This window comes from Pseudopodoces humilis, chromosome 18 (genome assembly GCF_049639895.1).
Source record: "Pseudopodoces humilis isolate 2021_Gansu_Grassland_sample_001 chromosome 18, ASM4963989v1, whole genome shotgun sequence".
NCBI lineage: Eukaryota > Metazoa > Chordata > Aves > Passeriformes > Paridae > Pseudopodoces > Pseudopodoces humilis.
The window spans coordinates 16,716,160-16,729,776 of NC_142217.1; the positions used below are offsets into that span (position 1 = coordinate 16,716,160).

The window sequence follows — 13,617 nt, forward strand, 5'->3', positions numbered from 1 at the left end:
GACACCCCTCCAGAAGGAGAGGGAGCAGGCATGGCTTGGAGCCCCTTTATTGCAAGTGCCCAGTCAGGCAGCCTTGGCTCTCCATCCTTAGAGATCTTCCTGCACACCTGGCTTCTTCACCAAATGTTTCTTCTGGGGGCCCTGGAAGAGAGCAGAGAGGAGAGTTTGGATTTAGGGACACACAGACCTGGCCTCCACGGCTGTGTCTGGCCTGTGGTGACCAGAAAAGCTGCTCTGGCCAGCAGCTTAAAAATGGGGTTATCCCACAGCAAATCAATCCTATGGGAGCAGGTGGCAGGAATTACTTATGTCCCTCAACTTCCAGACAAATGGGATGTTTTACCACAGAATCCACGGGGCAGAATGGCACAGAAAAGAGCTGCAGCCAGGTCAAACCTCCTCCTGTCACCAAGCTCCTTGTCACAGCAGCTCAGGGCTGGCAGTGACACAACAGGCTCCTGACACTGAGCTGAAGGAAATCAGCTTAACCTCTAAAGAGCTCTGCAAAGGCAGTGCCTAACCAATCCCCCTGCCAGCACTAAGGAGGCTTAGCCAGCTTCACATGGCATTTCTGGCTGACAGGCCAGACCCAGTTTACGTCTGCGTGGGACTCAGGCACTTGTTTCTTTCCCTTCTCCCTCTCCTGGTTTACTCAGTGCTTCCTCCACTTCAGACTCAGATTCACACCAGCCTGGTGAAGGCTGCAAAACTATTCAGGAAACTGCTGTGTTTTGATGATTTAATTGTATTTTTTTTCCCTGGATTTAAGAAAAATACACTGCTTGGCCTTCTTGAAAGCTTCTGATGAAAGCACCACAAATTTGCATCTGAATTCGACCCAAACTTTTTTTCCCTGTAAGAACACTAAAGCTATAAATCATTCCAAACAAACCAAAGCAGTGCACAATTCCAAGTGATAGGGACCATATGGCCAAGACAGTGCCTGCCAAGTTAACTGCTTGTTTAAAACTTCCCATGGTGAATGGGAACTGGTTGCCCATATGGTCTTTTATTTGCTGGTTGAGTTGTCTTGGATCACTCACACACCCATCCTGTTCTTCCTTAGCATCATTTCTGCTGTGTGAACTGAATTCATGGCTGTCTTTAGGCAAGAGAGTCTCAAACATTCATTTGGCTGTTGTTATATGGAGAAACAGATCACAGGATCATGGAATCGCAGAACCCTGGAATGGTTTGGGTCAGAAGGGACATCAAACTCATCCAGTTCCTCCTCCCTGCCCATGGACACCTGGAAGATGCTGGGTGGGAGTCAGTCACTTGCTGTGGCCCCACGATGAGCTGGAGGCCCCAGGAACTCACCATGAAAGCTCTCTTTTCCTGAGCTGTCTGGAAGCGGCCATGGCCGAATTTGGAAGTGGTGTCAATGAATTTGAGCTCGATGGCTTCATGGGCCCGGCGGCTCGTGTGCACCAGGAGGGACTGGGAAAGAACAGTCACAACATCAGGAGAATTGCCACAGAAGTCAGGACTCATGGAAGCAGGGTTGGAATGTCCTCTAAACAAATATCTCCTCAAAAATCTGTGTTCTCAGAGCGGCACCCTGGTGCTCAGCTGGTGGAGAGCTTGCAGAGCTGCTCTTCACTCAGCATTTCACAGAATCAGCCAGGCTGGAAAAGACCTCTGAGATCACCAAGTCCAACCCATGTCACCACCTTGTGACCCAGACCATGGCACTGAGTGCCACATCCAGTCTGTCCTTAAACACCAGTGACTCCACCACCACATCCCTGGGCAGCCCATTCCAGTGCCCAATCACCTTTCTGTGACCATCCAAGGTTTCATTTCTGAAATGAACCACAGCCCTCAAAGCTCTGAAGCTCTCCAGCTCCATCCACCTGCCAATGGCCTCAGCACTACACTCGTGTGTGACACAGCACCAAGGACCCTCCCAGTGTCCCTGCCCAGCATTTGGAAGGTTCTCCATGTGGGGAATGTGTTCCTGGGGAGCTGCAGCCCATGCCAGCCTGGTGCTCTCACCTTGCGGAGGGTGAGCACACGCTTCCTGGTGCCCACCACGCAGCCCTTCAGCATGAGGAAGTCATTGTTGACCTCCCCGTAGTGAGGGAAACCACCCTGTGGGGAGAGCAGAGGGGTTGGTGGGCAGGAGAGCTGGCTGGGAGAGTCAGGAGGGTCCTGTCACCCCTCAGCCCTCACCAGAGGCGTGATGGTCTTCTCGGTGATGTCGTAGTGTGTCGAGGCGTTGTTCCTCACCACTTTGCCATCCTCCACATGGATCCCACGGCCAATGCGGTAAATCTGGGAATTTACCAGAACGTGCTAAATCTCCAGTGGAGATGGAGGATCTCCTGCCCCTTGCTGAGGGGCTTCACAGGGTGACAGAATCCCCCACAGAATCACAAGGTGTGCCCTCCAGCAGCGGAAAAGCACCAGGACAGACATGGAGATGTCCGGGGAAACATCTGTGAGGATGTGGGGAGCTGAGGGCACCGTGGGAAGGAGGATGGTGACAGGATGGGAGGCCTGAGGGAGCCCCCCTGGGCCATACCTTCTTGTTGATCTCAGTGCGGTGGTGGTAGCCCTTCTGGCCAGCCCGGGCGATGGAGTAGCCCACGCGGGCTGGGTGCCAGGCCCCGATGCAGGCCACCTTCCGCAGGCCCTTGTGTGTCTTCCTGGGCAGCTTCTTGGTGTGCCAGCGGCTGGTGACCCCTGGGAGTGTGGGAACAGCGGGCAGGGTCAGCAGGGAGGGGCTGGGGCTGGGGAAGGAGAGTCCCATCACTCTCCTGAGGGACAATCCCATCGCTCTCCTGAGGGGACAATCCCATCACTCTCCTGAGGGACAATCCCATCACTCTCCTGAGGGACAATCCCATCACTCTCCTGAGGGGACAGTCCCATCGCTCTCCTGAGGGACAGTCCCATCACTCTCCTGAGGGACAATCCCATCGCTCTCCTGAGGGACAATCCCATCACTCTCCTGAGGGACAATCCCATCACTCTCCTGAGGGGACAGTCCCATCGCTCTCCTGAGGGACAATCCCATCACTCTCCTGAGGGACAATCCCATCGCTCTCCTGAGGGGACAGTCCCATCACTCTCCTGAGGGGACAGTCCCATCACTCTCCTGAGGGACAATCCCATTGCTGTCCTGCAGTTCTCAGAGGAGCTCTTCTCACTTCCCAGGGCTCTGATCAGACCAGGAGGTGTTCCATGCACACACCCAGGGATGTTGTGCACATGTGGGGTTTGTGAGACACTCACACCATCACAGAATGGTTTGGGTTGGAAGGGACCATAGAAACCATCCAGTTCCAACCAACACCTCCCATCAGACCTGGTTGTTTTACGTACTGACAGTCTCCTTGGAGGCTTCTGGGCACAACAGACACCACAGCTTTCACTGCCCTTAATCTCAGGCAAAATCTTTCCACCAGAATTACCTTGTCAGCTCCTTTGTATCTACATCAAAGATCACCCTGTTGAATTTTTCCCTTGCTGGAATCCCTGAGATTAAGGAAACTGAGCTCTGCCACAACAGAACTGGATGCAATGTTTAATGCCTGAGGCTCTTTGCTACTCCCTTTACAAAAAGCTGGGGGTTCCCAACGTGGTTGACACTCTCCTACCCCAAAACCACCATGAGAAAAGGACAGCCCCAAACCCCTGCACCTTTCATCCCGTGCCCCTTGGTCACGCCGATGACATCGATCATCTCGTTCTGGCTGAAGACACTGTGCACAGAGATCTGCTTCTCCAGCCTCTCCCGGACCCAGTCGACCTTCTCAGCCACTGTCCCTCCATTCAGCTGGATCTCCATGATGTGGGCCTTCTTCTGCCTCAGTGGGAGCAGCCTCATCTGCAGCACACCGTGCTTTAGGGTGGCCCCTCGCCCCACAGACAGGAGGGTGCAGCAGGGCTGGGTCACTCACAATGTGTGAGGGGCACAGGGGTGAGCAGAGCCACCTTCACCTCTCTGCCACACTCAGCCCCTTTCATAGCAGCCCTGGGTCTTTATAGCTGGGATTTTATGGAGCCAACTCCTTGTCTTCAAGTCCAGAGACCCTGTCTGGCCTTGAGCCAGCTTAGCTCTCCCCCAGACTCCAAAGCAGCCCTTAACTCCAGGGATCAGCATTCAAATGGGCTCCTGTGGATCCAGCAATCAGCATTTGGCAAAACTGTGCCTGCCCATGGGGTTATTTTTGCCCAAAACATTTGACACCAGTTGCTAATTTGAGGTGATCATGAGGCCCAAGGTCCCTTGCTGACATGAGGACTCAGGAACTGCCCAGGCTCTGCCCTCCTCCTGCTCTCCTCCACGGGGTGTGTGGGCTCCCATCAGGATGTGGGGGCTCCCCCGTGTTCCCAAACCACAGTCCCATGGCAAACCTGGAGCAGAAAGCTCTGGGAGGGGACTGGGAGGTCAGGAGGCAGCTGGAAAGGTCAGCCAGCACCTCCCATCACCCATCTCACACCCTCTGCTCTCTCAGCCTCTGTGACCCCACCAAAACACCCCCTGCTCCCATTTCCAGGCCCTTCAGAGCTGAGGAAGCCCCCGAGCCCCCAGGGGGAGGCTCTGACCTGTGTATGCATAATGACACGGATAACCTTGCAGTACTTCTTCATGGCTGCAAAATCCTTCTCCAGCTGCCTTTTCCCAGCCTCATCCTGCCATTTTTTGCAGTACTTGGTGAAAGCCTTCTTCTTGCTCTTATGCCTACGGACAGAAGCGGTTTAACATCCATCAGAGCTGATAAAGGGCTTGTGACACTGCAGAGAGGGTTCGGGTCACCTTGTCAGCCACCTCCTCGAGGCACAAGCAACCTGTGGATACCTGAGCCTCACCTGACTGTCAGGGCCTCGAGGTGGGAAGAGGGAAGTGGATAATGAGCCGTGAAACGGGCTTGTTCAAGGGTAATTCAAACCTTTCTGCATGAGGAATGCAGTTGTCTCCCACTGACTGACTCAGCGCCATCACAACACAGGCGCAAAATCGGAGGCGGGGGAAAGCAGGGATCAGAGGCTTGTGGTGGGTGGGTCTCCATGGCACTGTTACAGGAGATTCCCGCAGCCAGGAAATCACAAAGGCACTTCCCTGCTACCTGTGGACACCTGAGCCTCACCTGACTGTCAAGGGCTTTGGGTGGGAAGAGAATGGGAAGTGAAAAGAGCTGACAGGAGAAAAGAGGGATGTGGTGGGAGGGTCTCCATGGCACTGTTACAGGAGACACAATTCCAACAGCGAGGAAATCGCTGATTTATGAGGGCCAGGGGCCACGTTCTGCATCAATTTTCCCCCTGGCAAATCTGGTTTCACTCCAGCTCAAGGATTCCAGTTAACTGGGGAGCCGACGAGCCCGAGCTGCACGAACGAAAAGGAACCTGCCATACGATATTGTGGAGAGAGCTAACTTGGTTCGGCTATTAGAATAAATTTACATATGCAAACGCTACTCCCCAGCATCGGGCTGTCTGCAATGGCCCTGTGCATGACTAAATAGGCAGCTGAGCTGAGCTGTTTGGGCATCCCGGAGAGCCTGTGGAATTCCTGCCAGAGATCCCTCACAGGCAGCCCCCCAGGAAACCCACAATCTGGGAATCCCAGAATCACTGAGGTCAGAAAAGCCCTCCAAGATCCTCGAGTCCCACCTGTGACTGATCCCCACCTTGTCACCCAGCCTAGAGCACTGAGTGCCACATCTGGGTGTCCCTTGGACACCTCCAGGGTGGTGACTCCACCATCTCCCTGGGCAGTTCCAGTGTTTAATGACCCTTCTCAGGAGCACGTACCAGTTCTTGTAGAAGCGCCGCCGGCACTCGTCGCTGATGTGCTCGGCAAATACAGTCTTGAAATTCCTCAAGCCCTTGGGTGTCTCGATGTAGCCCACCACCCCCACCACCACCATCGGGGGGGTCTCGATGATGGTCACGGCCTCCACCTCCTCCCGCTTGGAGATCTCTGCAAGGCAGCAAAGGGAAGTGGTGCCCAGCATCCTCTGGGATCAGGAGGATCCCTGGAGGATTCCCACTGTCACAGAGAGTGCTGGGAGCAAGGTCACGTTCAGCCTCAGCCAGCCGCAGCCTTCCCACCTCCCAAACCACCACTCACCATCCCAGTGTGGAGAGTTCCAGGAAAACCCCCCACACTCAGCCCATGCTGCCGTGGCCTTTGACCATCCAAGATCTGGATAACCAAGATTTAACCTAGAACTGTGGGCTCCACCAACCCCTTTCCATAAACAGCCTTTCCCAAGGAGCCTATTCCCTCCTTTCCCTCGCGGATGTGTCCCCTTGCAGCAGAGCCTTACTGAGCCCAGGCCGGTGCACCTCCCGCACAGTGTGGGTCATTCCAGCCTTGTAGCCCAGGAAAGCTGTCAGGTGCACTGGCTTGCTGGGGTCATCCTTGGGCCAGGCCTTCACCTTCCCCCGGTGCCGGCGGCTCCGCTTGTGGGGCAGGAAGCCCAGGTGGCCGTGCCTGGGAGCGGAGAACTTGCGGTGGGACTGCGGAGAACAACGACAAAGGGAGGCTTCACTCTCAGCTCCCCAGGAAATGGGGTCAAGGGAAACACAACAAAAGCACAACAGAAATTCTCCCCTTTCACGTGGGAATGCCACAGAGATTCTGGGTTCTTCGCTGAGTCGTAACAGAGCAGGATTTTGTTCAAGCTTCTGTCGTGTACATGGAAAAATGGCATAGAATAAATGGTTTGGGGATGGAAGGGACCTTAAAGCCCATCCAGTCCCACCCCCTGCCATGGCAGGGACTCCTTCCACTACCCCAGGGTGCTCCAAGCCCTGTCCAGCTTGGCCTTGGACACTTCCAGGGATCTGGGGCAGCTACAGCTGCTCTGGGCATCCTGTACCAGGACCTGCCACCCTCACAGGGAAAGGACTTCTTCCTAATACCCATTCTAAATCTATTCTCTGTCAGTGTGAATTTACTAAAGTTCTGGACAAATTATGTCCCTTAAATAAAAAACTTAACATGATCTCATTCCTTCAGCTTCTTCTGAAGGACTTTGAAGGAGAAATACATTCTTTACTAGGTCTGTCCTTCTGTGCTCTTAATTATAACAATTTATTTTGTATCCTGTAGCACCAAAAAGGCCTGCTCGGGATTCCTGGGCTTCATGTCATCAAGGTAAATGGCACAAAACAAGCACAGCCAAGGATCGGGAAAGCAGGAGAAAGGATGCCCAAAAGAATGGCTAACAGGAACATGCACATGTTCTAAAGGCATCTCAAAAGCCAGATGAGAAGAGATAAACACATAAACCTCAACCACAAGCAGCAAAGGGTTAGTCCTGCACCCACTGCAGCTCCTTCCTAGCTCAGACCAGTCCCAGTGCCTGGCTGTGCTTTCCACCAAGCTCATTTTCCTGCCTGAGTGGAACTCTGAGGATTCTGACCCCATTCCAGCGGCAGCACCAGGAGCATAAGCCAGCCCTGCTCGCTGACCCTCGCACACAAGCGACTCCAGCAGAGCTGTACCAACCATGGGACGTCTTCAGCCCGGGGCAGCAGCAGAGAGAGGCTGTCAGGAGGTGCCTCCCCAGATTAAATACTTAAGATGGGTATGGGTCTGAAGACACAAATTTAGCCACTCGCTTCACCCGCTGCGATATTCATTTCATTCCTGGCAGGTTGGACTCCACAGTTGTGGTGTGATAAAGGTCAATTGCTGCTGGCTCAGTTTACGCTTCTCGCTCCTGAGCAACTCTAATGTGAATGGCAGGAATTAGGGCATTTTCCTGAATTAGAGCAGGTTCCAAAAGGGGCATCACACACCCAGAGCTGTGAACACCTGCACCAGGTACCCCCAGCACAGACCGAAAATCTCTCTGTCAGCCCAGACTTTGTGATTCTGACTGGAAAAGAGATTGAGACAATACATCTCGGAATCACAGAACAGTTTGGGTTGGAAGGGACCTTAAAAATCATCCAGTCCCAACTCCTGCCATGGGCAGGGACACGTTCCCCAGCTGAGAGGGGCCCTCAACCCTGCGTGTCCCTCCGAGCAGGGACCTGCCCAGCAATGGCACCAGGGGAAAGGGCAGGAACTGAGCCCAGGGAGTTCCACCTGGACATGAGGCAGAACTTTATCTCTGCGCACTGACCGAGCACAGGTCCCACAGAGGGTGTGGAGCCTCCCTCACCGGGGATATCCCGAAGCCATCTGCTCACAGTCCTGTGCCACGTACTGTGGGATGGCGCTGCTGGGCAGGGACGTGGGACACGCGGGACGCACTGGGGGCTCTTCCAGCCCGACCCATCCCGGCGTTCTGGGATCCCCTCACGGAGCCGGGACACGCGGACTACAACTCCCGCCGTGCCCCGGGGCCGCCGCCATACTTCTCGCCCGGCCCCCTCAAGGGTCGCCGCCATATTCCCGCGCTCCCGCCCCCTCAGGGGTCACCGCCATCTTTCCCCGCCGCCGCCGCCGAGATGCCGGAGGATCACGACTTGGAGGCGTACAAGGTGCCGCCGACCCGCACCCCCGTCTCCGAGAGGACCACGTCGGTGCCCAACCCCGTCAACTACTTCCAGGCCGCCTTGAGCTATGTCATCGACGCGCCCGTCACCTTCGTCCGAGGTACCGGCGGGACGAGACCCCCCCCCCCAACCCCGTCCCCCTCCCCGTGGGAGCTGAGCAGCGGCGCGGGGACGGGGACACCGGGATGGGAACACCGGGGCACGGGGCAAAGGCGTGAGGACACGGGCACCTGGACAGGCAAAGGGTACACGCAAGGACACGGGGACACTGGTCCTGACACTAACGGCACGGGCAGAGGGACAGGACGCTGGGACACAGGGACAGGGGACATTGACAAGAACACAGCATGGACATAGGGACATGGTACAGACAAGAGCACAGCTTGGATAGTAGGACAGACACAGGAACGTGGGACACAGCTCGGACCACAGCGACATGGGACACAGCACAGAGGGACAGACACACAGCTGGGCATGAGCTGGACGCAGGAATGGACCCACTGCTGCTGCCTGGGAAGGTGGCACCAGGCAGTGCCAGCACTGGGGCTGTCCCTCAGAGCTGGGGCCAGGGTGTGTGACCGGGCTGTCCCTGCAGAGTTGATCGAGCGGTGGCAAAGCAAGAAGAAGTTCTATTACTATCACCAGAAGTTCCCCCGTGTGCCTGACCTGAGCGAGTGCCTGGAGGCTGACTACCTGTGCTACTATGAGGCCGAGGCTCAGTGGAGAAGGGACAGGTATGGCTGCCCCTGGACTGTCCCCAGGCGAGGTCACAGCAGAGCACACAGCTCTGGGACCTGCAGCATTTTGGTGAATTCTGAGGCAGCACCTCCAGCCCACCCCATTACACATCAGTGTCCTGCTGTCCCTGCAGCACTCTGGGCATGGTGGCATTAGGGACCGGGACCCTGAAAATCCCAGAGCTGACATTCCACAGGAGTGTCCTCATCCCTTGGTTCAGCTTTTGTCATCTCATGGCTGCTGCATCTTCCCTGCAGGATGGTTGATCAGGAAATCGTGGAGATAGTCCGGGAAAGGATGGCTGCATGCAAGCAGAGGGAAGGACCCAACCAGTTCCAAAACTGTGCCAAGGAGATGGAGCTGCTGGCACAGGTCACCAAGGCCTACCAGGACAGATGTGAGTGTGGCAGCAGCATGCAGGGAAAGGGTTCTAAACCCAGGGAAAGGAGGTCACAGAACACAGGCTTTGTAGGAGGCACTGCTCAAACATTTCCTTTCTTTTTCAGACGGTGAGCTGGGTTACCATGGGAATGCACGGACGTGCCTGATGAAGCAGAAGCACAGGATGATGGAGGAGAGGAAAGCAGCACAAGAAAACCAGTAGAGCTGAAACAATTCCTCCCTCCATGGTGCTGGTATCCAAGTGCATGTTGCTTCCCTGACCTCTGGTGCCGCTGGCCTCCACAATAAACAGAAATCTGTACAGTTGGGATCTGTATTTATTCTTTGAAGAGCTCTGTGAGCCCTCAGCTCCAGGCACTTGGGGCTGCCAGTATTGGGGTTTGCCCTTCCTCTCCTTCATGTGCCACCAGAACAGTCTGTGAGCTGCTCTGCCCTGGTTCTGAATGCACTCAGGCTGAGTAAGGATGATGTGCCCCCAAAGTGCCCAAGGCCAGGCTGGACAGAGCTCGGAGCAGCACTGTCTAGTGGGAAGTGTCCTGTGGCAGGAGATGGAATTGATGAGCTTCCAGGTCCTTTCCAACCCAACCCATTCCATGGTTTAACCCACGTGCCCCGAGCACCAACCCCCAATCACACCAAGCACCAATTCCTGGTTCTCTGATCGCTTTATTCTCGTACAAAAGCCACTTAGGTGGCGGCCACAGCGGCTGCCTGGGTCCTCTGCACCGACACTCTCGTGTGGGTCTTGGCCAGATGATCGGTGAACTCCTGCAAAAAACACCAACAGTGGGTTATTCCCTCAAACCCCTCTCACCTCAGCACCACTTCCCATCCCTGCTGTGCACCGGGGCAGCTCAACTTTAGAGCTGCCAAATCTCTGGGTACAGAAATCTAAATTTTAGGGGAAGGGTAAGACTGGAACTGTTTTTACCTGGTAAGGAGACTTGGTGAAGACAGTCTCTTTCCAGAGGTCAGGAGTCAGGTAGCTGTAGGTTTTGGAGATGGCATCGAAGGTGGCTTTAGCTGCAGAGAGATGTCACACACTGCCCATCAACCGCTGCAGAACCAGCCCGCTGATCCGAGCCACAGCTCCAAAATATCCCCCAGCTACGAAAATGTGGAATTTTGAAAGGACCAGGGAGACCATGGGAGGGCCTCTCTGATGAACCCACAAAACTCAGGTTTCTCTCTCTCTCCAGTTACGACAATTACACTACGGGACACAAGTGCAATCGCGCAGATTGGGAGATTCAGGAGCGGTGACAGGCGTAACAACACCCCACAACAGGCGTAACAACACCCTACGTTTCTGTAACGAGCTCTGACAGAACCAGCAGCAGGACTGACCTGCACCTGCAGCAGAAGTCGTGGCTTCTGCTTCACTGCTGCAGGCACGAAGCACCAGAAAATGGAGGTGCTGTGGCCCCATCAGTGACAAAAGTGGCCCCAGAGCTCACCGAAGTTGCCGAGGGTGGCCGTGCAGCCCCGCGCTGACGTGTAGCAGTCATCGATGCCAGCCATCATCAGCAGCTTCTTGGGGACAGGGGCGGACACGATCCCGGTGCCGCGGGGAGCCGGGATCAGGCGCACCAGCACGGAGCCACAGCGCCCGGTGACCTGCGGGGACACATCGGGTCAGCCCCAGAACACAGCCCCGAGCAGCCCCAGGGCCAGGCTGGCACGGGACACTCACCTTGCAGGGCACCGTGTGCGGCTTCCCGATCTTGTTGCCCCAGTAGCCGCGCCGCACGGGCACGATGGACAGCTTGGCCAGGATGATGGCCCCACGGATGGCTGTGGCCACCTCCTTGGAGCACTTCACCCCCAGCCCCACGTGGCCGTTGTAGTCCCCGATGGCCACAAACGCCTGCAGGCGGAAGAGTTTTCACTGCTCCCTCCAGGAGCTCAGCCCCAAACCCTACACACAGTTCTCAACACCCATTTTTCCCTCAGAGTTCATCCTTCAGTCAGAATTGGCCAAGGTTTTTAATGCACTGGGATTCAATTCCCTGCTGCAGCCTCACACTGCTCAGAACTCCCTGTGATTTCCCAACAGCACTCCCTCTTTATACCCAAAACTTCTCCCTGAAAACCCAATGCTGCTGTGCAAAAACAACTGAATTTTGCAGTGTCAGAAGAGTTTGCTCAAAAAGAAGTTTATAAGTTTTGCAGTCCAACTTTTGGGCCAGTGCTACTTCAAGGAACATCTGCACACACCACTGACATTTTAGTTACTACATTTAACAAACTACTAATGGTCCTCACAGCAATTTATTTACTAGATGTGACAGTAAAAGGGATTTGGAATGATTAAAATTACACTAAAAATGTAAGTGGGAAGATGTGAACAGGAGGATCCAGAAAAACGGGATTACCTTGAACCTGGTGCGCTGCCCAGCACGGGTTTGTTTCTGCACAGGCATAATCTTCAGCACCTCATCCTTCAGTGAGGAGCCCAGGAAGAAATCAATGATCTCCGACTCCTGCAAGAGTCAGGCAGTGAGCACACAGGAATCATGGAATCCTGGAATGGCTGGGGTTAACAGGGACCTCAAAGCCCAGCTAATCCAACATCCTCCCAAGAGCAGGGACATCTTCCACTATCCCAGAGTGCTCCGAGCCCCATCCAGCCTGGCCTTGGACGTTTCCAGGGATCCAGAGCAGCCACAGCTTCTCTAGGAATCTGTGCCAGGGCCTCACCACCTTTACAGGGAACAATTCCTTCCCAATATCCCATCTGACCCTATCCCAGGTCCCACTCCAGCTGTCCTGGAGCCCCTTTAAGCTCTGGAAGAAGTTGAGATCTCCCCGAGCCTTCCCTTCCCCAGGTAAGCACCCCCAGCTCTCCGTGCGTAGCTCCGCCCCTTGGAGCATCTCCCTGTCCCATCATTTCCATGTCCACAGCAACTCACCTTGATGGGAAGCGAGAAGAGATAAATCTCCTCAAGAGACTTGATCTTCATATCCTTGACCAGGCGACCGAGTTTGGTGACAGGAATCCACTGGCAGAGAAATCCACGGCCAAGAGTCACCAGGTGCCAGCACCCGCCGGGACCCGGTTCCGCTGCCGCATCCTCGGGGCTGGCAGCACCCCCGTCCCCAGGTCCCCACTCACCTCCTTATCCTCGGCTTTACCTCCGCGGGCCCCGCGGCCTCTCCCGCGGCCCCTCCCGCGGCCGCGCCCGCGGCCCCGCAGCCCGGTCCCGAATCCACCGCGGAAGCCCCCGCGGGCCGCTCCCGCTCCTCCCGCAGCACCGGCGTCGTCCGCCATTTGCTGGAACAAAGCGGGACATGAGGCGGGCCGCGCCGGGCGCGGATGGGGCCGGATGGGGCCGGCCGGGCCGGGCCGCCACCATGGCTCCTGCTCTACTTACGTGTTCCCTCAGCGTAGAAGGCCGCGCGGCCGCGCCGTCCAGTATTTATAGTGCGCGGTATCTCGCGAGAGCAGCGCAGCCCTGCGAGCTGAATAAGGAATACAGCGCGGGCTGTACTGCGCGGTTTATGGTGAATTATACAGAGTGCGGGGCGGGCGCGGCTCCCGGGATAAACCGGCGCGCACGGCCGGAGCCCTCAGAGCGCGGCAGGGCGGCGGCAGGTGAGGAGCTGTGGGTACGGGGGAAGGCACTGCTGCATCTCCCTCCTTCCGTGCGCCTTTAGCCCTTACAAAACTCTGCTGGGAAGTGGTTGTGGCGCTGCCCGAGCCGCAGCCCGGCCGGGTGGGGTGCAGGGAGCGTCCCGGGAAGGCGCTCCGGGGAGCGCGGTAGCGCCCGGCGCGGTCTGAAAATCACTCGGGGTCTGCTGTGGCCCCGGGTGAGATAACGGCGCCCACAGCATCGGGAACATAAAGCTTATTGCCCACGCCTCTGTGTGGGGAATGAAACCCATGTTCCCACAAGCCCCGTGCCCGGCGGGTACCGGGAGTGAGGAGATGTCGGGGATGTTTCTCAGAGCTTTGTTTCCCCGCACCAGGTGCCGTTCCCGGCCGCTGAGAGCCGCGGCCCCGCCGTG

At 56.1% G+C, this 13,617-nt stretch overlaps 3 protein-coding genes and 2 non-coding genes across 5 annotated transcripts; 2 read left to right on the plus strand and 3 right to left on the minus strand.

Moving 5' to 3' along the window:
- Nucleotides 1-10: 10 nt before the first annotated feature.
- On the minus strand, nt 11-7,529 carry RPL3L (ribosomal protein L3 like). Its single transcript, XM_005523084.3, has 10 exons — nt 7,472-7,529; nt 6,285-6,477; nt 5,767-5,935; nt 4,558-4,693; nt 3,649-3,835; nt 2,528-2,688; nt 2,176-2,277; nt 1,999-2,094; nt 1,321-1,440; nt 11-141 (listed from the first exon to the last, which is right to left on the minus strand). Exons 1-10 carry the CDS (start codon nt 7,472-7,474, stop codon nt 88-90), a joined length of 1,221 nt encoding a protein of 406 aa, XP_005523141.1. The 5' UTR covers nt 7,475-7,529; the 3' UTR covers nt 11-87.
- An 830-nt stretch (nt 7,530-8,359) lies between these two features.
- On the plus strand, nt 8,360-9,912 carry NDUFB10 (NADH:ubiquinone oxidoreductase subunit B10). The gene is made up of 4 exons (XM_005523085.3): nt 8,360-8,569; nt 9,065-9,203; nt 9,465-9,604; nt 9,714-9,912. Exons 1-4 carry the CDS (start codon nt 8,422-8,424, stop codon nt 9,809-9,811), a joined length of 525 nt encoding a protein of 174 aa, XP_005523142.1. The 5' UTR covers nt 8,360-8,421; the 3' UTR covers nt 9,812-9,912.
- Nucleotides 9,913-10,255: 343 nt separating this feature from the next.
- RPS2 (ribosomal protein S2) lies at nt 10,256-12,900 on the minus strand. The gene is made up of 7 exons (XM_005523087.2): nt 12,725-12,900; nt 12,522-12,611; nt 11,985-12,092; nt 11,303-11,476; nt 11,067-11,226; nt 10,541-10,632; nt 10,256-10,377 (listed from the first exon to the last, which is right to left on the minus strand). The coding sequence occupies exons 1-7, from the start codon at nt 12,878-12,880 to the stop codon at nt 10,297-10,299; spliced, it is 861 nt and encodes a 286-aa protein (XP_005523144.1). The 5' UTR covers nt 12,881-12,900; the 3' UTR covers nt 10,256-10,296.
- On the minus strand, nt 10,723-10,860 carry LOC148182942 (small nucleolar RNA SNORA64/SNORA10 family). Its single transcript, XR_015774132.1, has one exon. It is a non-coding gene; the product is annotated as a small nucleolar RNA SNORA64/SNORA10 family (small nucleolar RNA).
- Nucleotides 12,901-13,381: 481 nt separating the features above from the next.
- On the plus strand, nt 13,382-13,506 carry LOC148182943 (small nucleolar RNA ACA64). The gene has a single exon (XR_015774131.1). It is a non-coding gene; the product is annotated as a small nucleolar RNA ACA64 (small nucleolar RNA).
- Nucleotides 13,507-13,617: the final 111 nt, after the last annotated feature.